This window comes from Candidozyma pseudohaemuli (genome assembly GCF_003013735.1).
Source record: "Candidozyma pseudohaemuli strain B12108 chromosome Unknown scaffold00001, whole genome shotgun sequence".
NCBI classification, from domain to species: Eukaryota; Fungi; Ascomycota; class Pichiomycetes; order Serinales; family Metschnikowiaceae; genus Candidozyma; species Candidozyma pseudohaemuli.
In genome coordinates, this window is record NW_020194435.1 from 303,164 (window position 1) to 328,469 (window position 25,306).

Here is a 25,306-nt window from a genome sequence, read left to right on the forward strand (position 1 = left end):
TATGACTAAGGTTACCGTTTGTGGTGCTGCCGGAGGTATCGGCCAGCCTCTTTCCCTTTTGCTCAAATTGAACACCCGCGTGACGGAGTTGTCGTTATACGATATCGTCAATGCCAGAGGTGTGGCTGCCGACTTGAGCCATATCAACACCCCTGCGGTTGTTACTGGCCACCAGCCGGCTAACAAGGAGGATAAGACCGCCGTGGTGGAAGCCTTGAAGGGTTCCGACGTGGTGATTATTCCTGCTGGTGTGCCCAGAAAGCCCGGCATGACCAGAGCTGACTTGTTCAACATCAACGCCTCCATCGTGAGAGACTTGGTTGCCAACATCGGCAGAACGTGTCCCAACGCTGCGATCTTGATCATTTCCAACCCCGTCAACGCCACCGTGCCAATTGCCGCCGAGGTGTTGAAGAAGTTGGGCGTGTTCAACCCCAAGAAGCTTTTCGGTGTCACCACGCTCGACTCCGTCAGAGCAGAAACGTTTTTGGGCGGCCTCATTGGCGAGAAGCCCGAGTCCTTGAAGGGCAAGATCTCCGTTATCGGTGGCCACTCTGGTGACACCATCGTGCCCTTGACTCACATTGACCCAGCCATTGGCGCCAAGGTCGACAAGCTCTCTGCTCTGCAATACAAGGAGTTCGTTCACCGTGTCCAGTTTGGTGGTGACGAGGTGGTGAAGGCCAAGAACGGTGCTGGTTCGGCCACGTTGTCGATGGCTTACGCCGGTTACAGATTTGCCGAGTCCATCTTGGACTCGATCTCCGGCCCAGGCTTCTCCGTCAAGGTGCCCGACTCGGCCTACGTCTACTTGCCAGGCTTGAGAGACGGCGGCGACTTGCAGAGCCAGTTGAACAACGTGAGCTTCTTCTCTGTGCCCGTGCACTTGCTTGCTGGCGAGATTCTGTCCTTCGAGGACCCATTGAAGTTCAAGGTCACCGACGGCGAAAAGGAGTTGGTCAAGGTGGCGTTGGGCGGCTTGCAACTGTCGATAGCCCAGGGCACCAACTTTGTGGCTGGCTCCAAGATTTAGTGCTAATACTACGGACTGTGGACGGTATACGTTCTATTGATACTCTAGTGGTAGATACCCATACCTCTTCTTTTTTCGACCAAAGCCCAGTACAGAGAGCCCGATTTGGTTCTCCAGTACTTGCCGGTTGCCATCATGACAAAGAAAGTTCCAATACAGAACAAGCAGATGAACGCAGCAGCAATAAAGGTGTTTTGCAAGCCTTGGTTTTCGACCCACGGCGTGATACCATAGCTGACAGCGAAACTCATACAATTTCTAATAATCACAACCGCTGCAATTGCTTCACCAGAAACTTCATGGTAACAATCCACCACATAAGTAACGGCATTGACAGTACCAAGGATACACAAACCAGCTGTGATTCCAAAGCCTATAATCACACCAAACCAGTGGATGCCGTGATAAGCGCCAACTCCCCATAATATTAGGCCACCAGGGCCCAAAATCATATAAAGAATCAAAGCCCAAAGACGGTCTTCAGCTTCAGAGATTCCGCCTCTTTTTCTGGCGATTTTCACCTTCAACCAGTCGACGACCCAGCCGGCGTAAAAGTATAGAAGGACGGTGAAAACACACGGAGAAGCATATGCCAATCCACACATGGCACTGGAGAAGTTGTATGGTGGAGCACTGAGGACCATAGCTGAGGTTGCATTGAGCACAGTGTACCAAATAAGCGTGGAGCCATAGAGAAAACCGGACCAGAGCACGATGGGGTAGCGGAACATGTAAACGGTGGTTTTGATGAATTCCCACATCAAGAACTTTTTGGTGATGCCCAGCGTGAGGGAGAGTTTCTGGATAAACGTTTTGGTGGGCTTGTATTCTGGAGCATTATCCACCGAGACCAATTCCGCCTGATTTCCAATGTTTGTGACGGCTTGCAAAAGCTCTTTATCAGACAGGGACGATTTGGAGTTGACGGTAACAACAGGCCTCGTTTTCTCCCATTGACCACCAGAAGTCACCACAGCCAAGGTCTCTCCAGACTGGTCCTTGGCCACCTTGAGTTTTCTTTCGTAGGTGGTCTCCTCCATGAAAAAGAAAAGAAAAACAAAGCTGACACTGGCGAAAATGATCGACCAGAAAATCACCCATTTCCATCCTCCCACAGCGCTGTCTGCCAGGTTCTCGTTGATGAAACCAGCCACCAACGGCGCTATATAATTGGAGGCATAAAGCGACACGGCGTAGATTCCCATATAAGTGGCTCTTTCGTGTTCAAAATAAACCTCTGAAATGGAAAGTTCCGGTAAGGCCTCAATGGGTGAGTTGAAGAGACCCGAGAGAATCTTGGACGCTATCCACTCACCGTTGGAAGTGACATACGGCTGCCACAAATTGAAAAACGGTCCACCGAGACAAGAAAGAAGGTAAACGGGCCTTTTGCCGATTTGCAACGCCAAAGGCTGGAATATGATATTGCCCAAACCCATGAACAAGAACGAGTACCCAGTGCCGGCATTGAGGTCTCCCAAGCTGATGCCTGTGCCTTTGGAGATCTCCGGCAAAATGGAGTAAATACAAGTACCTGGGACTCCGACGGCAAAAACGTAAACGACAATGCAGAACATGTGGAGTCTCTTTCTGTTAGGTGACCAGTTTAATGGGTCGTTGGGGTCATCGGATGGTGTGGGGATGAGGATGACTTCGTGATCTTTGTCTTTTTGGCTGTCGACCAAGATTCCAGTGCCAGGCACCACGGAGTAGTCGATCATGCTTGAGCTTTTGTGGGGATGATACCGATCAGTATATATACGGGAAGAGCATCGACTGATAAAGGCGTTATCGATTTCCGCTGGAAAAAGCAATCACGTCGGCTGTCTGGACCTGCTTCTTGAACTACATGAACACGATGCAGCTGCTAAGCATGGCACAGGCGGTTTTGGGTAACTGCCATTGTGATTTGTGGTACCACTTTGCATTGCGCCAGAGATAAGCAATTGCGCTTTGACGGGGGCGGTTTTGGTGATAAGCGGGTCATTTTCATGATTTTTTGTTTTTCAATCTTCACCGAAAACCAGCCGCTAGCTCATTTCCGTGATATGAAACCGCCTTATCGACGGTATAGCCGCTGAGCAGACGCCTCGGCTATCGCCCAATTTGAGTCCGCCAGTGTTTTAGGAAATGCTGCTAGAGTTGGTTTGAGAAGCATTTGGTGAAGTGGGCTTGTAAATTACGAAAATTTTATTTTGTTGACTTGATGAAAGTTTGGAATCGAGAAGTCGAAGCTCAAGAGGCGCTGATAAGCCAATCACATGAGCATAGAGTACAAAACGATCCAACGCTGTTCCTTGCAGTTGCCACTGCACGGTTAGATGTCATGGTCCAAAAGAGAAATGCTTTCGGCTGGTGTTGGTTTAAATGAGGATCATGTTCGATAACGCCCATGATGATGGATATGTTGGATTCTGATTTAGTCTCGGCTAAGCCTCGAGAGACTAGCCAACGGTTCTGAATCGTGATTTGAAATTGTGAGGCTAGTGATATGCTGGGGACCCAGTGGCGAAGTTCTACAATTGAATGAAAGTGGGCTTTCTTGAGAAAAGATGTCATTGTTGTGAGATAGGATCCACATAGCGAAGCTTTAGGGGGCATAGAAGGAATTACTAAGAAGATAGTAGCAAGTTTTTCCAGTAGAAAATAGAGAATACGTTTCAATGTTCGGCTAGTTGGCTGCCGAGATCAGCATCAAATTTGGGAAGCCCCGAAGCCTTGGAACACTAATAATGTTTCTTGCCATGAGTCAGTATTTTGTAAATCAGTTTAGTGCTTGGTAAGAAACATTATTAATCCCTGGGTCGTTATGTAACGTTTTACAACTTTTAACAACGCAGGTCTGAAATTAATCAAGAGTTGGTATGTTGCCTCACCCTACTTGACTACTTTCCTTCAAATTGAAAAAAATTGCTTCTACTGAATTCAAAATCTTAAAGGTCTTGTCTGAATAGAAGAAGATATGTTTCCCTGTGCCTACACTTACCAAGACTCCTTGAGCCCGATTACCCACCATCTGCCCAACTTACACACCAACACCATCCATTGAGCCAAAGAACCACCACTTAAAGCAATTCCAAGCAACCCAAAATAAAATAAGTATATGAAATAAGTATTTGACTTGGCCACTGGGTCGTGAGACCACACCCCCAAAGCGGAAGAGGAAGCACCTCCACATCCGGAGATTACGTACGATAACGTCACCGTCATTTTTAAGCCTAGCATTGCTCAATTGCAAAACTTCCCTTCCATACCTTAAAACCCACAATTGACCTCCACGTACAATTTTCACACTTTACTCTTCAGCATCTCAGCTCCCCTCAGTGCCAGTGTTCCGGGCCGGTGAAAAGTGAAAAATCCGAAAACCACGAAACCCACGAAACCCACGATTCCCACGAAAACACTCGAGATCCAAACCTCAACCAAATTAAAAAGACCACTTCCCCAGACAATGCAAGATCTCTGTCCTTCCTCGCCCTCGGAAATAGTTCTGTTTTAAAACCGCCCACCTTATCTCCCATACCAGTGCGCCCCAATCCAGCCTAACCCCACACTGGCCCAGTTGAAAAATCACACCGAAACCGCCAAAACACAAAAAACACTCGAAATCGCCTCAAAACGACCAATTGATCGAATTCCGAGGACCCTCTTTCCCAAAAACTTCCTCCTTTTCTATCCCACCCAGACACCGTCTTTTTGGGCTACCCCAGATTTATCGGCCTTTCACGTGTGAATTCCTCCGACCTACTACTTCTTCTTCATGAACCAGGTGGACAACCTCCTCGAGGAGCTCGTGCTTCCCCACGACGGGAACCTGCTTCTGGACATCAACGGCCTAGTCGCCGGCTACACGGATTCCAAAAAAACAAAGTACCTTGCTGCTAAGGGCGTCAAGCGGTTCGATAAGTTGGACCCCGTCACCACCGACACAAGACTTGCTTTCTTCAGCTGCACCAAGACCATCACGGCCATGGCGGTGTTGCAGTTATACGAGCGGGGGGTCATTGATTTGGACGCTCCAGCCAAAAACTATCTCCCCATGATCGGTGAAATCGGCCTCATAGATCCAGGCCAGGTGGACGACGAAACAGGCGAGTTCAAGACGCCACCGAGGAAACCGAAAAATGACGTGACCGTTCGCCACTTGCTTCTCCACACGGCGGGCTTTGCCTACGTGTTCACGGACTCCGACTACTTCAGCATTGTCATGAACAAGCACAGAGAACACACGGGCGCTACTCCTTCGTTACGCATGTTCTCCACCGACGTGATGCCGTTGGTGTTTGAGCCAGGCACGCTGTGGCGCTATGGCCATTCGCTGGACTGGTTGGGCTTGGTTGTAGAGGCTGCTACGAAGATGAGGTTTTCAGAGTACCTTCAGAAGAACATCTTTGACCCAGCAGGCCTCTCCTCGTTCACCTTCCGTATCGAGAACGAGGACGCCTTGATTCCCGTGAGTATGCGTCGTGACGACGGCTCGTTGCGTGTGTTGAAGAAGAAGCCTGTTCCTCATAAACCCAGCATCGACATGGGAGGACAGGGCTGTTTTGGCACTGTGGGCGATTTCTTGCAATTCATGAGGATCTGGCTCAACAAGGGTTTCTGTGTGGAGACCGGTGCCCAGATCTTGAAGCAAGAGACAGTAGAATACGCCATCAAGGCCCATTTGCCTGAAGGTGTCCATGTGGAGCTCGACACTGCCATGACCGGCGAGGCTCCCTCCGACTTTGTTCCAGACAACTTCACCCTCACAGGCACAGCGTACAACATGAACAACTTGCCCACTGGCCGGCCCAAGGGCTCGATCTACTGGGCTGGTTTGGCGAGTTTGTACTTCTGGATCGACTTTGAGAACGATCTTGCCGGCTTCTTTGGGTGTCAGATTCTTCCCTACCTTGACTCGCCGTGTCTTGTGGGGTACATCAGGTACGAGAATGCTGTGTACGAGGCGGAGAAGAAGGAGAAGAACCGTGGCAAGCTCTGAGGCGGTATGTCTGTAGCATTATGACAATATATGGAATCTAGAGTGGGGCTTGTAGGTGGGGAGTTTTGGGTGAGTACCTAGTGGAGGCGGTCGTTGGAAAGTGAAGTCGTGACGAAAGGCAAGTGTTATCAGTTTGAAATATTCATGGTCAATGAAAGTTGATTAAATAAAAGTTGAACAAATGAAAATTGAACAAATGAAAATTGAACAAATGAAAATTGAACAAATGAAAGTTCATTGTTGTCGTTCTTCTATGGATAGTTGAAATCTGCTACTAAGGCCATCAGAAATACACCTCAATCAAATTCTTATTCACTCATCTTTTGCATCTCATTTTCTTGTGGCTCTCTTTATGGATTTTCAACCCTTGACTAAATGATACCGCAAACCGTTAAGTGAACTTTTTATTGACGCATGTTTCCGACTTCCACTTACCCTACCTCCCACCCGCTAACTCAATCTGATACTTTTCTATTCACATAATATGTAACGTAATCCTAGGCAACCCTAGTCCAGTCTAGTGCAAGCCAAGCTTGTCCATTCTCACCTGAACAGCGTTTCTGTGGGCCTCCAAGCCCTCCACGGCAGCTAGCGTCATGACAGCCTTGCCTATGCTCTTCAAACCCTCCTCGGTGACGTTCTGTGACGTGATGAATTTTTGGAACGTCGCCGTGTTCACGCCAGAGTACTGTCTGGCGTAACCGTATGTGGGCAATGTGTGGTTGGTTCCACTGGAGTAGTCACCACAGGATTCAGGCGACAAACCACCGACAAACACGGAACCGGCGTTTTCGATCTGACCAGGAACAAAAGATTCTGGGTTCTCGATTTGCAAAATCAAGTGCTCTGGTGCGTACTGGTTGCTCAATCTGAAGGCCTCCTCATAAGTGTCAACGAGCAAAGTGGTGGAGTGGGCCAAGCACTTGGCCACAATTTCCTTTCTGGGGAGCACCTCCGCCTGTCTGGCAACAGCCTCTTCAAAAGAAGCAAGCTTAGCGTCGCTCAAACCAACACCAAGAAGAATCACCTGAGAGTCCACACCGTGCTCGGCCTGAGACAACAAATCAGAAGCGACAAAGTCGGCATCGGCGTCCTTGTCAGCAATAACTAGCACCTCCGATGGACCAGCGGGCATGTCGATCGAACAGAGAGCCTGGGTGTCGTTTTGAACATGCATCTTGGCAGCAGTGACAAACTGGTTGCCTGGACCCAAAATCTTGTCACACTTGACCACGGATTCCGTACCGTAGGCCAATGCAGTGACGGCCTGGGCGCCTCCAGCCATGACAATAGCAGAAGCACCGAGCTTGTGGGCAACGTAAACGACCTCTGGGGTCAATTTTCCAGTAGCACGCAGTGGAGGAGAAGCAAGGATGATGTTTTTGCAACCAGCGACCTTGGCAGGGGTTCCCAACATCATGGCCGTAGAGGGCAACACGGCAGTACCACCGGGAACGTACAAACCGACGTTTTCAATGGGTTTGGCAAAACGAGAGCAGTACACACCAGGAGCGGTTTCCACGGTCATCACCTCCTCCTTGGGGAGCTGGGCCCTGTGGAATTTTTCAATGTTCAGCATCGACAAGTCGATGGCCTCCTTCATGTCGGCAGAAATGTCCATGAGCTCTGCTGGGAAAGGTGCCTTGAGAACAGGCTCCTTCAACTCCACACCGTCGAATTTGGCCGTGAGCTCCACCAAGGCCTTGTCGCCGTTCTTCTGCACGTTTTCCACGATCGGAAGCACCAACTTCATGATATCGGACGTCTTTTGGTTGGGTCTGGTCAAGGCCTGGGTGATTTCCTCGGAAGAGGCCTCAGAGGCCTTGATGATGTTCATTTTGTAAGTTGGCTCCGTCTCCGTCTTTCTCTTCTTCGCCGCAGGCTCCTCCACGTACTGGGGCTTGGCGTCGCCCTTTCTTCTCGTCACCTTCATCAGCTTGATGTCCAAGTTTCTCTCGATCTCAGCCAAAGAGACGCCGTGCTTGACCGCCCAGGTCATGGCGAAATAGAACAAATCCGCAGCCTCCCAGGCCACCTCGTTCTTGTCCTTCTTCTCGCCCGCCTCAATGAGCTCGTCCAACTCCTCCTTCATCTTGGCAACCAACAACTTATCGTCGTCAAAGAGCCTCTTGGTGTAGGAGCCTTCCGGAGCATTGGCCTTTCTTTGAGCCAAAGTAGCGTCCAATTTGGCCAAACCAACACCACTGGAGTCTGCCAGCTCCCGGAGCTCGCCGTCCTGGAAACATGTGTAGTTGGTTTCCAAGTGGCAGAAGCCGTAGCCGGTTCTAGGCTCCACCACAAACTTCACCACGTCGTTGTCGCAGTCTTTCTCCAACTTGACGAGCTTCTGCGTGGCGCCAGACGTCTTTCCCTTGTACCACAACTCCTCTGGTCTTTTTCTGGACTGGTATACGCCCTGGCCCTCGGCTATAGCAGCCTTGATGGAAGCCTGAGACGAGTAAACCACACCCAAAGCCGTGTACAGCGGCGCAGGGGTCGTGACAAGCGTCGTGTAGAGCCCGTCGGGTCTGTCTGTGGTCAAGGTGGCGACAAAAACGGACGAAATGGCGATTTTGGCTGGGTCTTCCTGGGCCATAGTCAACTGAGAAGTAGGAAGCACCAAAGTGTAGCCCTGGGCGGCCAAGGTCTGGGCGCTGTTCTGGTCGACGGCGCCTCTGTAGAAGACCTCTCTGTTGCCGCTGTTGCTGAAACTTTTGAGCGTATCTTTGTCCAAAGGCTCCTTGACAACGAGAGCAGCTTTCAGCTCGAGCACCTCTGGAGCAGACGATTCCACAGCAAGACGGGCTGGCGGCACGCCGGCGGCGACCAAGGCGGCAAAGTGGTCGAAATCAACGAAAATCTGGGAAATGCCCACGTTCAACAGGGCAATCGCCTCGTCGGCAGAAACAGCTTCATTGGAGGCATCCACCGACACTGTAACCGAGGAAGGAAAACGGGCAAGAAGGTATTTTTCAGGTTTCACGGAGGAAAACGGCACGAGCGTTTTTCCAGTGACTGCAAACGCAGCAGCGTCGTCGGCCGTGGCTGCTAAGGGGAGCACGGGAAACGTCATGGTGGTTGAAGTTCTGGATATTTTTCAGCCAAGATAGATAAGATATGCGCGGCCTCTGAGTCATCGAGGTTTGGAGAAATGGTGAGAGGAAGGGTTGGCAGGGAGAAATAGAGAGAATCTGATTGGCGGAGACGGAGAAGGATTGGGTTGAGTTGGATTTGGCGGGGTTTTTACGGGGTGTTTTTGGCGTGAATTTAGGAGGTTCTGGAGATATGGGCCGTTTCGCAGCCAGATGAGCGCCAAGCGATGAGACCGTTGGACAGAGGGGGGAGGGTTGTAAATGGTGGATAAGCAGAAAATGTGATAACATGTTGGTGGACTATAGGAATTTTTTTTGAATAGGAAAAGATTTGTCGTTGGTGCCTGTTGTGTTGATTTTAGTTGGCCATGTGGGTCCATGTGGGGTGGTATTCACAGGACGGTAGGTGGTAGGAAGGTGACTGGGGTGAGTTGAATAAGGCGGTGAAGGCTTTTTACGATTGCAATCGGGTTTACTTCGAGAGAGTTTGAGAAAGGGAATAATAAGTTTTTGAATTTTGGGGGAGGAGGGTAACTAGGTGATTGACTAATCGGAGAGCTCTGTAAGGCTATTACATCATCGCCGTTGATGCCCGATTTGTGTAATTAGGCGAGTTACCCAGATTTCTGAAGATTGTAGTATTTTCCTTCCAAATGAAACGTGTTCTTGTTCTATGTGCTTCGAATTCCATTTTGTACCATAAATAAGCCTTGGCTTCATACTTTAAAGCTTCCATGGCCAGGCTGCGCAAGATGAGTAAAACCTACGAGCACCTCGCCTCTGGAAAATGAATAATCAGAGATTTTATAAAAATCGTTTGCCGCAGTATACATTTTGATTACTTTTTCAAAAGCTGCTTTGTTCAATAAAATGGTATGATAAACATATTGCTATGCTTTAGCCGTGCTGAGCAGCCTCCAACTACAAGTCCATCCTGATATCATGCATTATTTACTACCTACTTCACTAGAAGCTGAACTCGCCCCTGAACTGTTCCAAGTCCATCCCTGGCTTGACGAGCTCAACCAAATCTCTTCTGTCCATGGCAATGAACGCTCTCTTCAACGTCTCCATCAACGACGATGACTGGTTGTGACTAAGCGTCGACTCCTGTCCCTCCACCTGGTGCATCGCCAATCCACTGAGCAAGTGCTCGGCTGCCTCCTTGTAGCAGCTGATGTTGATGCACGAAACACCCAAGTTGTATCTAGCACGCACGAAGGTGGGTCTGAGCTCCAAAGCCTTGAAGTATGCATTCACAGCTTCCTCGGAGCGGTTGGAGTTGGCCAAAGAGGCTCCCAATCTGTTCCACAACACAGGGTCGTCTGGTCTGATCGAAAGAGCCGCCTTGAAGCAGTCGATGGTCTTGTCAAAGTCCTCGTTGGCATAGAAAAGCACACCGAGACCCATCTGAACATCAGCGTTCATGTTGGCCTGCTCGGGCGACAACTGGGCAGCCTTGATGAACAACTCAGTCACACGCTTGTGCAAGGTGAATCTGTCCTCGTCGGAGATAGTAGGGTTCTCCTGGCGAGCCTGTTCGGCAATGTCGGGGTATGTGGTGGCGATCCAACGCTCCAAGGTGGCAAAGGCGGCGTTGTCGTAGCCTTCGTTGATGTAAGAGATGGCCAAGGTCATCAAGGCCTCGGAGTTCTCTGGGTTCAACTCGAGACACTTCTCGAGAGCGGTGATGCCAGCCACCTCCTTCTCGTTCTGGGTCTGCACCTCACCAAGCTTGAGCCAGGCCTGAACGTGGCTCAGGTCACGGCTGATGGCGGCCTCGAAGGCCAAGGCAGCCTCGGACAACTTGGCGCCATTCTCCATCAACTGGAGACCAATCTGGTAGGGGTCCTCGGTTTGTGGCAAGTCCAAAAACTGGTTCTGCTCGTTCGACTCGAACTTGTAGTCACCAAAGTGGGCTCTGGTGGAGGCGTACTTGGCAAAGTCTCTCTCCCACTGTGACATGCTGGGAGGGTAGGTTTCGCCCTGGGAGTTCTTGAACTCCTCGTATTGCTGGGAAATGAAGTCGTTCTCGATCGAGTCCAGGTTCAACAGGTCCCACACTTCCTGAAATGTGGCCTGGTACTTGTCGTCAATCACAGGCTCGGCCTCCACATCCTCCTTCTCTGCAGCCACTTCTTCAGCTGCCGAGGCATCAGCACTGAGCTGCTCGATCTCCTTGAACTGGTTGTCCCAGTCCACTGAAGCATCTGCGGTTTCAGCCTGAGGCTGTTGCTGCTGGTGCTGCTGTTGCATCAGACTCGAACCCATCAGGTTCATGCCCATACCCATCATAGGTCTGTAGCTCATCATGGGCATTCTATTCTGCTGCATGTGGTTCTGCTGGTGCTGGGCCTGAGGAGCCTGGCCGAACTCAGAGGCCCACTGTGTGTTGTTCAAGGTTCTGGGGACGGTGCCTGTCGACTGGCTGTGGTGCTGAACCGGCTGACTTTGAGCGTTGAACTCGTTGAGCCAGTTTTGCTGGTTGGCCGCCGCCGAGGGCTGCAGCAGACTCTGGATTCGGTTGAGTTCGTGACGCATGGGCTGGAACTGGAAAGGCAGGGGCGAAGGCGATCCGCTTCCCATGAACTGCTCCAAGTCTCTCTGGTTCATCATCTTGTCATTTTTGAAACCCTGGTTGGTAACCTGGCCAGGCTGGTTGGTTTGTCTCTGAAGAGAACGATCTTGTTGAGTATGCTTGTTGAGCTGGGCCACAGCGTTGCCGTTGACCGAACAGTCAGCTCCACCGAAAAAGGACATTCTTGATTAGTAAAGACTTTTCGGCTTGGAAAATAAATATACAGCGGGGGTTTCCAGAACGCTAGCTGACTTTCAATAAATCTTGGATTAGACCGATTCTAGGAAAAAAAAGACAGCTTGGGTGGTTTTTATAGAAAAATCGCCTCGGTGGTGATCTCCACACCCGAGGCAAAACGTCACTCCAGACCCCCATATTTTGAGCCGCGCACGACCCCAACAGAGCCTGTGATAATTGACACGGGGGCGGGTGCAACCGATAAGGCGGATTTTGGGCTGATTTTCACGGGAAATTTCTGTTTTTCTAAATACTGCCATTTTCTTTCTTATCAAGCCAAAAAAATTCTAATTATCGCTGGATCCGCTGACTCATCACGGAAGACCGTGTAGGAATGGCTGCGAAAAAAATGGTCCCACGATCCAGAGATCTCGGGAAGTTGCGGAAATAGATGAATTTTTATGGAAACCGTTCAAAGGGGTTTTTGTATGGGGCTTGAAATTTAAAGTTGATTGTCTGATCGACTGCGCTGTGTCAATTGTGTCAAACCAAATGTGCAGACAACAATGGGCGGTTCAGGGTGATGCTTACGAGGATGCAGAGGAGGGGAGCTGAAAAATTCTGTTTTTTCTTTTAGTAGGGTTTTTGTAGGGTTGAGGGATATTTACGGTCTTTGATTTTGAGGGTAGAGAGGGTTCTTGATTTTTCGGTAGGGCATTGATTTTTGTGACATTTAGTGTGTGATGTATGCAAAGTTGAAACTCATGGAGACAGGCAGCCTTTCTTATAGTGAAGGACTCGAAAAACTAGAATGACAGTGATTTTGATATGAGGCTTTTAGTTGTCTACGGCTATATTTTGCATTAAAATTGTATATTTGTCTAAAGATATATCTAATTTGAAAAATGTTTCAGCATGAAACTAGACCATAGAGTAGATTTTCAATCTTTCGTCGAATCAAAAAAAGAGAAACTAAAAACGACCTATAGAGCGACAGTAAACACTTCTTTTAGAATGTTCTGATTGTTCTCAACTCAATACAACACCAAAACGCTCTACTCACTTTCCATCTCCATCAAATATCATTTAATTCTAAAGTCAAACAACTATTTCCCTGTTCAGCAGATCCAACCAGCAAACCTGCGCCTTCGTACTTCATCACCACTCGACCTCCTTGCCGCCGCTCTCACACTCGAGCCTGTTGCAAAGAGCCTCCAATTCTCTGACGCTCTCATTGGTGGAACCACCCAAAAACGCAGGGTTCACCAATCCGCCTCTCTTTTCTTCAAGAGCAAAGTGGTCCTTCACCATGTCTCTCACGAGACCCTGGTAGTGCAACACACCTCTTTCCTTCTGTGGGTGCAAGAAACCGGAGGAGTAGATACCCTGGTTCAAGTTCTTCTGCGTCAACTGACACAACTGGAAGTCCTCCAATTCAACCAACTGCAAGAAGTCCACAAACTCGACCTTCTCGTCCTCAGGAAGGCCCTTCTTGGTGTAGATGTCGTACTGCAATTTCGTCTGAGTGGCACTGATGGGAAGCACACGGATGGAGTACCAGGCTGGAGAGTAACAGTTGATACCGTTGGATGGGTACAAGTAAACCCACAAGCCGTTGAATTCACCACCAACGTTCTTCTTCTCCTCCTTCTTGGGAGGAGCAGCCTTCTTGCCTCCGAAGTTGAACCAGCCAGAGCTCTCGGGAGCCTTTTCTTGCTTGGGCTCGTTTCTGACAATTTCGGCATAGTGACGGCAGTACCTGTTTTTTGGAACAACCTTGTATGTTTCCATTCTGAAGGCGGCGTTCAAGCCTGGGTGGGCAGTAGGGCAGTGGTAGCATTCCTGGTAGCCGTCCATCAAGGTTTTCCAGTTGAAATCGCCGTCCAACTCGTAAGACATGTGGTATTCGTAGTCGGTGAAATCGAACTCGTTCATCTCCTCGGTGACACCCTCAAAGAATTCTTCAAATTCCATAAATTGCTCAGGGTCCTGGCAGAAGTTCACGAACACAAGACCCTGTGGAGTGACGTGGGTCTTGATGGGGAACAAGGAGTTTTCAGACTTCTTGAAGCCTTCGACATTGTCAAATTTTGGGGCCTTAGTCAATTGACCGTCAGAGTTATAAGACCAACCGTGGTATTTACAACCAACAACAGTAGAAGAGCCCTTCTCCTTCTGAACAACTGGGTAGGCACGGTGACGACAGACATTGTGGAAAGCTCTCACTTTGCCGTCGGTCTTGGACTTGATAATGAAAAAGTTGATGCCGGTGAAGTTGAAGGTGTAGTAGTCGCCAGGCTTCTTGAATCTGGATTCGTGGATGCAGAACAACCAGGATTTGTTGAAGATGGCTCTCTTCTCCAATTCAAAAACCTTGTCGGAGGTCCACCAAGAGGCAGGAAGAGTGTGTTCACCAGGCAAAAGAGACTCCTTTGGATCGTCCATAGGAGGAGGAGCAGGCTTGGAAACTTGAGCTGTAGCCATTTTTGATGATGTGAGAATGTATCAATTCAAACGTTGAAGATTGGTCTGACCCTTGGGCGGGGCGTATATATATATTAGTCGGATTTGCAGCCATTCTTATCGGCGCCGCGAGCCATTACCATATTGAGCAGCGGAGTCCTTCGGTTGATAGTGGGTGTACGGGTGCAACTCTGGATCAATTATTCCGTTGAAGATAGTCCGTTATGCGCCCGCCCCTCTTTGACAGCCTTATTTGGCTTATCATTGCTGGGGGGTTGCCTGCTTATCTATAATGCCTTGATAGGTTGCTTACTGGAATTGGTCAAGTAATCCATGGAGTCTTACCACTTCCTGCGCAACGTCTGGATCGATCGAGGCTGCTAAAAGCGTATTAAGAACGAATTCACTTTCTGGTTGAACCCTGTAAAGCGCCTTCAACTTTACCAAGGCATCCTCAATCTTTTCCCTCTCCGTAGCGTCCTGGATCTCTCCCTCATTCAATGCTTTCTTAATAATTGCGGCATTCCCGAGAAGACTGTTCACCACCTTAAGGGATCTTGTTCCGACGCATGAAAGAATCTTGTGCTCTTGAGTTTGTCTCGGGAACTTGACCGATTCCGTGATAAGCGAGAGGGTGTTTTTGGTAAAATTAAACATAAGCAGCTGTATGTTGTCGGCTAACCACCAAAGGGGGAGCCTGTTGAGGTTCGAGTTCACTTCATCCGACGGAATTAAATCAATGATAAGTTTGGCGCCAAAAAGCGCTTGCAAGGTTGTGGAAGAGCGCTGCAAAGCAAATCTGGTGAATTCGATACCGCTCACTGTGAAAGGCACAATACTCATCATAAGTTTGAATGCCCTTGTAATCAACGTTCCCGATTTTAGCGCTTGTTCATCGCCCTTGAAGTAAGCCATGACCATCTTCTTAGCTTCGTGGTGATCCTCAGGAGTAACAACCACTGAACTAGCACTTGGATGATCTGACGACGAAATCACATTAAGGGAGCCAGTCAACACGGCTTGAATATAAGCTCTGCTTTTTGGTTCCCTGACCAAGAGCTTAGCGAATGCGTCAACTCCATATGGCAAGTAAGTGTGAACGTCGATCTGAGCAGCAGGAATCAAGCAGCTCTTTCCTGGCTGATCCTCAAATTCATTAAGCTTTGGCGCAAAAGCACTGACAAGCAAAAATGTCAAGAATGCCTCTTCAAGGTTGCCAAGCTCCATGTGGAATGCAATCTGATCCAACATCACAAGAGAGTCTTTGAGCAAGCAGAATCTCTTTCTTTGGAACACGAAATAGTCTGGGTGGACAAAGACAGCCTTGATGGTTTTGAAGATCAATTCACGGTACGAGGCGTTTGAGGCCATGAGAGCTCTGCTGTCACCAGTGAAGGAGAGGTTTCTCAAGGTCATTGTCACCGTGATCAACAAATCCACGAGGAAAATCTGTTCGTCGGTAGCACTCTTTGTTTGAATCTTGCTGAAGTAGTGCTTATTCTCTTCCCTGAAGGCGAGCAAACCCGTAAGGAAATCAGGGACATTGAAGTCGCTGTAGTCGGTAGACTCGTTGGCCACTTCTGGCAGCTCTGACTCATGTTGCTCTGGAGAGAAGACATCATCAACCTCGATATCAGAGTCCTCGTCCTCCACCAACTCAGCAGTCAAGGAATCGACATTGTAGACAATATCCTCTCCCTGCATCTCGCCTGCTTTCACGTACTTCTCAAAGATGGAGTCTATTGGGCCTTTAGCCTGAGCTTTCACATCCTCATACATCTCAGGCTTTCCAGCCGTCTTGGTAACCTGACTCAACACCTTGTGACCCACACTTGTCAACGCGTCTAGAAGCTCAGGGCTATCGGAGACTTTAAATTGACAGTTAGCATCGGTGGTAGTCACAAGCAATGTGTTCAACGCCGAGTAAATCTCACCTGGGTTCGTCACCGAGTAGTTCTTGAGGGACATGGTAAGCGCATGGATATTCAAGGAGCCCAATTCTGGCGCAAACAAGAACACAGGCTTTGTAAGCTCTATCTCAGCTGAGATATCAGACACACTCTTGAGAGTGACAGCTCCGTAGGTATCGGTACTTTCCTTGACAGGGACGTACTTCTTGATAGTGTTGGGGTCACCGCTAACAACTTCTGGCGCTGGCTCAGCAACCACCAGTCTTCTAGGAGTTCCAGAAGCTTCATATCTCAGCTGCGCTGATGCCAGGCGCTGCGTCACACTTCCAGAGCGAGAGAGGCCTTGTTGTTGAAGATATGGGGATTGAAGAACAGCAGGCGAGCCTTGATTCGACCTACCAACTTGAGACTGTTTTCTCAGCATAGCACCAGGACCAGGTGATGGCTGGGTGACATCCACAGGCTGAGAGATTCTGCCGGACTGAGGAATACCTGGGGTGGGCATAGAACCGGTATGAGGAGATTGGGCAGCTGGGCCCTGGAACTGGTTCACATTAGGCAGGTTTCTCTCTTGTTGCTTCAATTGCTCTTCCTGGAGCTGTTGAGGTCTCTGCAGTAGGTTTTGGTTGGCGGCCTGATTCTGGGGCTGTTGACCCTGCTGTCTCTGAAGTTGTTGCTGTTGTTGCTGGAAACGCATGTATAGCTGCCTCTGGAATTGCACACGACGGGCTTGGAGCTCCTTGCGTCCCTCCTCTGTCAGGTCATGCTGTTCATAGGGAAGAATATACTGCAAGTAGACGGTACCAACCAGCTTCTCGATTTGCTGCTTGGCCATGAGGTTACTCAGCACGTCGATACCTTCAAGAAGACCCAACTTTTTGCACAAGTTGGTCCAATCGGTGATTTGCGGCGAGGGCTGGTTCAACGTCTGGAGGTGTCTGAGGACGACCTGGGCACCGCCGATTTTCCTCGTCAACAAGTGGAGTATGAGCAAGTTGATCTTCTTGTTGTTCACCATAGGAGGCTGCGTGATGGGCGTACCACGGCGGTTCATGAAGTCAGAGAGCGTCATCTGCAACAGCTCATACTGCAACAGAGCAAACTGGGACTGTGTGAGTTTCGGAGCATTGGGGTTGCCCTGGGCATTTCCAGGGAAGCTTTCGGCACCCGGAGTTCCTCCTGGAGCCTGGCCCATGAAGTTCTTTGGAGCCTGGTTCTGGAAACCCATCTGGCCCTGAGCCTCCAAGCTCTCCCGGCTCACGTTTTGCGAGAGATTCTGGTTTGCGCTCATTTTGCCGTCCAAGCTCTGGCCCAAACCCTGGTTGTTGCCTGGTTTCTGCTGGTTCATGGCAGGCGAGGCTCTACCCATCTGGTTCATCTGGTTACCCATGAATTGCATGTTCTGAGCACCCTGGGGCGCCATGCCAGGACCAGAGCCTGGGAATCCGCCGAAATTCTGATTCAAGTTCTGATTCACGTTCTGGTTCACGTTCTGCCCAACGTTCTGACCCATATTACCAGGAAAGTTGCCCTGGAACTGACCTTCACTGTTCATACCAGGCAGGCTTCGGGCCCCAGCCAACTCGGGCTGCTGGCGATGCTGTGCCTTCTGCTGGTTCTGGACCATCTGCTGGTGCATGATCTGCTGCCTCATTTTTAAAAGCTGTTCTTGCTTCTGTCTATCCAATTGCGAGGAATTACCATTACCCTCCATCATTTCGTTATTCCGCATGAACATCTGCGGCAGTTTCCCGTCCATGCCCGGGTTTCCCTGATTCATTCCAAAATCCCCGAGACCTTGGTCGCCTTGTGCAAACAAATTGGCCTCGTGCTGGCTTTGAGGTTGTTTTTGGTGGTTTTGTGGTGCCATGTTGTTGGCGCCCGGAAGCGGCTCGTCGAAGATGGGACCTACCATGTCATTGTCTCCTTGCTGTCCGGGGCCTTGGAAGGCGTCGTCTTTGAACCAGAAATTGGACATTGGATGGTGGTTGTTGGTTTTGACTGGAGGAGTTTGACGTGAAAAGACCGTGCGAGGTCACGTGACACGACCGGGTTTGTAATTTGGAGAACCAGGCTTTTCCGTTTTGATATAAAGGGTGTTTAGGGCATTTGAAAGAGAGTTTTGGATATTCTTTTGAAGGCGAAAGCCAAAAAGCGTGGGTTCTCGGCTTGACCGTGTTGATGTATATATATGCGAGGCGCGGCTGAGTTGCAACCGTGTTGATGCAGAAACCAGAGGGGTGGGAAAAACACAGGAGTATGTTAAAATAAAAAAAATTGGTGGAAGTGGATTGCCTCTTTAATGTGTTGTTGGTGATGATTTTGAAGGACATGGTCGGAGGCTTTATGGCGTGTCAGGTGCTCAACACATCTAAGTGAGACACCAACAGGTTTGTCAACGCAGAGGGTTCAGCTTCTCTTTAAGCTTAAATCAATTGATACTTCTTTGAGTGTTCTCTCACACTTGCGCTGTTTCTTTGAGAAAGTCTCTTTGAGAAAAAAAAAAAACCGTGAATGGACGACCTTCTCAGGAAGTAACATAACAAATATACCGAGCGTTCAAGCCATGACCATCAAACATCTCATTTCGAGTGACGATGAGAGCTAAGAAACAACAAAGCAGAAAAATCTTCATCTAAGCATCAGCAATAGCCACAATCCTTTTTGTAGGCATTGCGTTCGACAGCTACCACCGCTTTCAATTGAGACAGCATCATGTAACACAATGCAAAGGGTCCCCCAATCCGATGACCTCCTGAAGCATGTTTCACATGTCCACCACTTTGACAGCCTTAGAACCTCTAGGGTCGAAACCATGCACGCCATACTTCAAAAGAGGTCACCTGAAATAGTACAAAACCTGTGCAGATTGTGCCAGTAACGCAGCTCAGCCAAGTTTGATAGACACGCTCGTCGCGTCATCATCCAACGGCCCGTCACGTTAAGAAGATCGGCCCGCTTCAATCAAGCATGACCACCCGATTTGCAACATTGCAAACGAAAGCAAGTAATATGAGATGGCTGAGCTCTTGACCTCATCGCATCCGTAAGGCCGATGCAAGTAGATTAAATCCAAATACCGATAAGATCGAAATAACAAGAAAAGCCGGTAAAAGAAACGATCTGGGCGACAGCAATGCCTTCACTTTGGATACAATGCATTTCGATCGCCAATGAACAGTATTTGCGTTTACGATGGACTGGGCATTCCATGATTCACAACCGGTCATTGCATCGCGCTCAAGTAAAGATGCTCCAAACCACCTCAAAACCACACAGTTATGTGCTGCATGACAATGAGAAATGTACGGCAATGCAATTTGACAAAGCCGTAGGGCCGTCGAACATCCAGAACAATGCCACTCAAAGCCCTTCGCTTCATAACCGAAATTAGAGGTACCTCGACTTAACCTTAAATCCCCGCCATATTCGGCCTCAGGAGATAAAGTACGATATCGGGCTTGCCGGGCATGATCCTCGGCTTCATAATTGCTGTGATATTTTTTCAAAATCCGCTTCAGAGACACAGATTGTCCTAATCCATTGCATTGATTATATTTCAGGGCCATTGAACTCTATAATATCCGTTCATGGGCCTTCTCGGAAGTTACCATATCCTCCACCACTTCTGAAGCTTGCGCAGGAGCGCCTTGTAGTGCTCCATTTCACCCCAGCAGTCTCTTCCAAACTCACAACCCGCCATGTTGATGAGGAAATCGCCACGGTGGTAAAAGTATTGTGGATCGTCCGCCTTGTCGGCACAGGCTCCTGGAGGAAAAGCATTGATGGCTCTCAAAGGAACGAATCCAACACGCTCACGAATCCACGGCTGAGTCTCATATAGCGTTTCCAACGAGTCTTGCTCCTTGTGCTCCCATTGCATGTGCATCTGCTCGTACATGGCTGGGTCCCACCAAATATCTAGAAGCATGTCGGACCATTCTGAACGTCTCATGAGGAAAGAGCCCAAATTGAAGCCACCACAGTCTTGCGTAATCACCATATCCACAGGCGCCGTGTAGTCGACGTACGGCAAGGGCACCTTCAAATTGATAGGGTTGAACGTGTCCAACGTCCGGTAAGTCACATTGTCCAAGCGGTTAAGCAAGTGCAGCTCCAACGACTTGTGGGGCTCCATGATGTAGGTATGCAAATCAATCCACCAAAACCACTCGGTGTTGGGAAACTGGCGCATGGCCTGTTTCATCAAATCCACCTTTTCCCACAGCTCTCTCCACTCATGGGAGTAACGCTTCTTCAGCGTCATGTCCTTGATTGTGAGACCGTAGCCGTGTCTCTTGGCATACGCCTTTTTATTAGCAATCAGCGAACGCTCGACTGACCACTCCTGAGGGCCTTTCCACTTGAAAACACCTCCACCCTCATTGGCAGCCAATATGATCACCACCTTGGGATCTCCCTGATTGAACAAATGTGGCACGTACGGCATCAGTGTGAAAAACGAAAGGAAAAGGAAAACCGCCACCAATAGCGTGAACTTTTTGTGTGTGACGATCAAATCTGAAAGATCCTCAGCGACTCCTCCAACTATTCTCTTGGGGACCAGCGTCCACAGCTTTTTTTGAGGCTTATACGTGTTCAGGTACGTGTCGTCACCCACGGTGAACTCCACACGTTCCTGCTCGTAACCTCGCGAGTGCTCAAGCGGAAAACTCATGGTGGATTTTCGTGATATTTTTGGTTGAGCGCTTTGGTTTTTGATCTGTTGATGTTCATGTGGGTGTATGCAGGAGGAACCAAAATGGCTGCAAACAACCGTGATTTATCGGGGCTGGGAGGGTGAAGATTGGTAATTTTTTTTAATAATTTTTCGAGAATGGGTGGATTTTAAAAGATCTTGTCTGATTACGGCGATTTAAGCAGCTCAATATGTGCGAAGGGAGTGAGACAAGATCCAGTAGAACGGGCAGACGCCTAAAGGCCCTGGTCAAAGTGTCATATAATTAGGTTGGTCATTTGAGCACATAAATGAAGCACATCGTTCTACGACTTCTGACTTCAATGAGTTCAATTGAACGTGATATATAGTATTTACTGTAAGACGTAATCTGTGTCGCCAACCTAGAGTCATTGTGAAGCTTTGCTTGAGTTTCTTGGGTTTCTCGGGCTCTAGGATCTCTTGGGTAACACAGTCTCCATTATAGATAAGAATGTCCATCATATTAGGGTGGATGTCGCAGGTGTTGTCCATAGTACGGCGTCAACGGTACGATGAGCACAGTGGCCTTGAGTAGTGTCAATCCCAATCCAATTTGCCCGATGTTCCGAGCGAAGCACAATTAAGACATTGAAACTAGACAGCTAGAAGGGTCATCTCCAAACTCGTTCAGGCGGCCTACCTCAACGGCAAAAGATTCTGCTCAAGACAAACCTGCCTACAAAGCGGGCATTCCGGATGCTGACGAGTCCAGTCGACAATGCAATCCCAGCAGAACATGTGGCCACAGTTTGCAGCACATGGATTCACCATAGGCGAGAGACAAAGCATGCAGCTTCTTGCACTTTCTGGGAGGTAAGGCAACTGCTTAGGGTCGCTCAAGTCTATGTTGATTTTTTCGTCCATGTCGTCGTCGAAATGCTGTCTCAAACTCTCTAGCTGCTGCACTCTCTTGAAGTTATCGTGGGATTCAGCATCTGCTTTGGCAAGGTTCTTTTCTTCTTCTGATTTGCTGTTTTCGTCGGAGTACTCCTTGAACTTTATGAGGAGTTTGATGGCGAACTGAAGCAAGATAATCACACCTAAAGCCGAGTAGTTTCCTGTATTCTGAAGCTTCTTGGGGTCCTTGTTGTGCCCGAAAACGTACCGAAGACCAAAGATACGCTTGGAGATGGAGTAGAACGAACCTTCGAAATAGAAGATCGCCACATGCACATTGATTATCGTATCCAAGAGCTTTGGATAGGACGTGAGTAGCTGCTTGTACCAGGGTTCGTTCTTTGAGTCTTCCGAGCCCCACCTGGATTTTAGCTTCTTGATGATCTTCGTCACCACATACGGCAACAATGCATACAGCAAGATAAAGCCTACCCTGGGCAACAACTTGGGGAGTCTTTTGCCTGTTCTGTTGACGTAGACAAGATCCACGTACTCCTCACCCAAGGTTCTGGCACCGATAAGGGTAGTCAAGAAGAAATAGAGCAGCTTTGTTGCCACTCCGATTTCTTCAGGATGCATGTTGACGAACTTTTGTCCTTTGAAGATGTGTAAAGCATCGGTTACCTGTGACCGGAGCAGGTTTTCAAAATAGCTATCCTTCTGGTTGGCCCTTACTGTGATGTTAGTACCCCACACTCAAAAAACCGGAATTTCAGAAACCCCGAATGAAAATCATTCTCATATCCACATACCTATTGTTGCCGCGTCGGCGAACGGCAAGGCGTTTTCGTTCGCCCTGGACATTTGTGGAATTAAGTAGTAGTGGTTGAATCTGGATGCTCGATAAATCTTCCGAGGTATGAGAACTGAGTGGACTGCAGGTAGATGGGTGGGTGGAGTCGACCCCAGATCTGGAGCTCACGGATTTTTCTGGATGTCGTCAATAAAATAATTAGAAATTAGGGATATTAGGTAATTCGTAAATGCAAAAGTAGGAATTTGTGAGAAACGATTCTTTTGTGGTGACGTGTAACCCCTTACCAGTGGCTGCAAATCGCACCTCAGAAAGGCAACCGGGTCTGACCCTTATCAAGCTTTTGTTTCTTCTTTCCCTTGGATTTTGGCTTTTTTGGTGATACCAGTGGAGTCTTGACCATTGGCGCCGGCGCCGCAGGCTGGTCCCCGTTGAGCTTCAGAGAAAGCTCCATAGCGACATGATAGTCCTTATGTTCAAATACGTCCTCCACAGCAGTGCCACAAAGAGAGCAGAATCTGTTTTTGATGAGCTCCTTGAGAAGCGAATCGGGATGCTTTTTGGGTTGCTCGGACTCGGGAGATGCAGATCGAGAGGGGGTTTTCGAAACAGCTTTTTGAATGGAAACGGCTTCTTGGATGGGAACTGGACTAGCTTGCTTGTAGTCATTAAAAAGCTTTTTGACATACTCTTTATCCTCCTTAAATTCAGAAACGGGTTTCACGGGTTTCGGAGGCTCAACTTCCTTGTGCTCCAGTTCCTTGTGGTAATCCTCAAAGAGCTTCTTGACATAAGATAGGTCGGTCTTCTTCTTTACCTTTGGTGGAGGCGGCGGTGGAGGTGGTTTTGGTTTATATTCCTCGGCTTTTTCAAAAGCCTGTCTTATGGCCTCCTGCGTGGGGATTTCAGCTGCTCCGGATCCACCGTATGAATCGATCAAATTGGCATCGGAGGTTTTCACAAAGTTTGTGATGACAAAACCCATGTTCGCCAAAGACGGAATCTCTATTTTGGAAAGATCATGCTTATCGTTGAGCCGAAGCTCCTTGAAATTAATCAGCGGATTCATTTCTGCAGCTTTGGTGCCGTCCAAAAGCTCTGCAAGCAATCTGAATCCCGTCGTTTCCATGGAGTGCCGCAACTTCTCTAGACTCTTCAAAACCGGAAACGACGTTTGTCTGGAGTGTTTCAGCCACAGCTGCGTGGTGATTTGAACACTGGCCGTACGGGGCCTATAGATATACCGTTGATTTTTGCCGTCACCCTGCAGCATGGACAAGTTCATATTTTCGTCGTCGAGCTCAATTAAACGGCCGTACAAGTCACCGATGTACACCTTGATCCAGTCGAAGGCGTCAGCTAGCGTTTTGACAGGCCTTCTCGGTAGGAAGTTCTTTCTCGACATCATGGATTTTACTACCGTTCGTGGCTTCATTTCTTGGTGGTGTACGCCCCTCACGAGCTCGTAGACCTTCTCCATAAGCAGTTCATCGGATGGCATGGTCTGACGGATCTCAGGTAGAGTGTAGTTGTCTCTGATGTAGGTTATGCTGTTCTGTTCAGGCGGAACTCCGAGCTTTTCAACAATGACTTCGCCGGTTTTACCGCCCATGAGAGTGAAATCTGCCAATTCAAAGTTCCTGAGAAAACTATAGATTGCAGAAGGTCGTATGATGGTCTGGAAGTCTGGTTTGTTGAAACCGCCAGCCAACTTGGCGATGGTTTTCGTCGACGACAAGCCTCCAGAGGTCGTGAATGAAAGCTCATCGTACACACAGCGGCGGATTCTGTAGAGGTGTTTGCTTCCAATGAGCATGAAGAGATCATCCCAGTCGTTGATTTCCGGAGGAACAACGCAATTGTCTCTTTTGGACGACTCCTGCGGCAAATCAAGCTCGGCAGCCTTGGCCTCTGTTTCCGTCTCGTAGATCCTCCCCAGCCAGGCCAATCCTTCGTATCCTGGGTCGTCCAAACCAGGAACTGACGGTAGAGCCTCTTGCATCTTGGAATTTTCAAAAACGCCGTCCAAAACAGGAAACCGGCTTCTTGCCTCCTGAAGCACCATGCGGCTCAAATCCAAGTAACACTCGTCCACACTGGCCTTTTCAGCAGAATCACACTCACGCAGTAGCACCTTGAAGATCTTCCTCAGTTCTCTTCGATAAGGATCCAACGAGACCTTGTGCATTCCCTGATCCGGGGCTTCTTTGAGATACTGCCAATGGGAGTCTCCTTTCTTGAATACCGCAGCATGGCCTACTACTAGACCTGGACATTTCTTCAAAGCAGATTGCAAAGTATCCATACGTCCGATGCCGAATTTCCTGGCAGCGTAGGAAACAGCAATAAGCGATTGCCACTGTGCACACACCACGGGGTCATCGATGGTCTTTCCAAGTCGGATCTGTTCACATTGAGCATAAAAGGCATTGAGGTCCACATGCGCTATAACAGCTAGGGGCAGTTTATAAGCCAGCAGAACATCCTGGAGCATATGTAGGTCTTGGAAGGTGAACTTTGACGGTGACGGCACGGCATCTAGCTGTGCAGGAGGTATGGACGGTTCGAGAACCGACATTGCTGGTGTGGTTGGATTGGTAGTAGTTAGCAAGGGAGGTCTGATAGTGCGAACCCGTTTGGTGATAATGGGAATATTTCGGGGTATAGGGGGTCCCCTGGGCTCAAAATTGAGCTAAAA

General features: G+C 48.9%; 9 protein-coding genes across 9 annotated transcripts; 2 read left to right on the plus strand and 7 right to left on the minus strand.

Moving 5' to 3' along the window:
* Position 1: 1 nt before the first annotated feature.
* Positions 2–1,033, plus strand: MDH1-3 (malate dehydrogenase; the record flags this gene model as incomplete). The annotated part of the gene is made up of 1 exon (XM_024855590.1): positions 2–1,033. The coding sequence occupies one exon, from the start codon at positions 2–4 to the stop codon at positions 1,031–1,033; it is 1,032 nt and encodes a 343-aa protein (XP_024715189.1).
* Positions 1,034–1,077: 44 nt separating this feature from the next.
* On the minus strand, positions 1,078–2,754 carry C7M61_000135 (uncharacterized protein; the record flags this gene model as incomplete). The annotated part of the gene is made up of 1 exon (XM_024855591.1): positions 1,078–2,754. The coding sequence occupies one exon, from the start codon at positions 2,752–2,754 to the stop codon at positions 1,078–1,080; it is 1,677 nt and encodes a 558-aa protein (XP_024715190.1).
* Positions 2,755–4,793: 2,039 nt separating this feature from the next.
* On the plus strand, positions 4,794–6,017 carry C7M61_000136 (uncharacterized protein; the record flags this gene model as incomplete). Its single annotated transcript, XM_024855592.1, has 1 exon — positions 4,794–6,017. The coding sequence occupies one exon, from the start codon at positions 4,794–4,796 to the stop codon at positions 6,015–6,017; it is 1,224 nt and encodes a 407-aa protein (XP_024715191.1).
* Positions 6,018–6,534: 517 nt separating this feature from the next.
* Positions 6,535–9,090, minus strand: HIS4 (trifunctional histidinol dehydrogenase/phosphoribosyl-AMP cyclohydrolase/phosphoribosyl-ATP diphosphatase; the record flags this gene model as incomplete). The annotated part of the gene is made up of 1 exon (XM_024855593.1): positions 6,535–9,090. The coding sequence occupies one exon, from the start codon at positions 9,088–9,090 to the stop codon at positions 6,535–6,537; it is 2,556 nt and encodes an 851-aa protein (XP_024715192.1).
* A 985-nt stretch (positions 9,091–10,075) lies between these two features.
* Positions 10,076–11,869, minus strand: PEX5 (Pex5p; the record flags this gene model as incomplete). The annotated part of the gene is made up of 1 exon (XM_024855594.1): positions 10,076–11,869. One exon carries the CDS (start codon positions 11,867–11,869, stop codon positions 10,076–10,078), a length of 1,794 nt encoding a protein of 597 aa, XP_024715193.1.
* Positions 11,870–13,022: 1,153 nt separating this feature from the next.
* On the minus strand, positions 13,023–14,348 carry C7M61_000139 (uncharacterized protein; the record flags this gene model as incomplete). The annotated part of the gene is made up of 1 exon (XM_024855595.1): positions 13,023–14,348. The coding sequence occupies one exon, from the start codon at positions 14,346–14,348 to the stop codon at positions 13,023–13,025; it is 1,326 nt and encodes a 441-aa protein (XP_024715194.1).
* A 288-nt stretch (positions 14,349–14,636) lies between these two features.
* On the minus strand, positions 14,637–18,215 carry SWI1 (Swi1p; the record flags this gene model as incomplete). The annotated part of the gene is made up of 1 exon (XM_024855596.1): positions 14,637–18,215. The coding sequence occupies one exon, from the start codon at positions 18,213–18,215 to the stop codon at positions 14,637–14,639; it is 3,579 nt and encodes a 1,192-aa protein (XP_024715195.1).
* Positions 18,216–19,844: 1,629 nt separating this feature from the next.
* Positions 19,845–20,915, minus strand: MNN10 (alpha-1,6-mannosyltransferase; the record flags this gene model as incomplete). Its single annotated transcript, XM_024855597.1, has 1 exon — positions 19,845–20,915. One exon carries the CDS (start codon positions 20,913–20,915, stop codon positions 19,845–19,847), a length of 1,071 nt encoding a protein of 356 aa, XP_024715196.1.
* A 678-nt stretch (positions 20,916–21,593) lies between these two features.
* Positions 21,594–25,186, minus strand: C7M61_000142 (uncharacterized protein; the record flags this gene model as incomplete). Its single annotated transcript, XM_024855598.1, has 2 exons — positions 21,594–22,524; positions 22,929–25,186. 2 exons carry the CDS (start codon positions 25,184–25,186, stop codon positions 21,594–21,596), a joined length of 3,189 nt encoding a protein of 1,062 aa, XP_024715197.1.
* Positions 25,187–25,306: the final 120 nt, after the last annotated feature.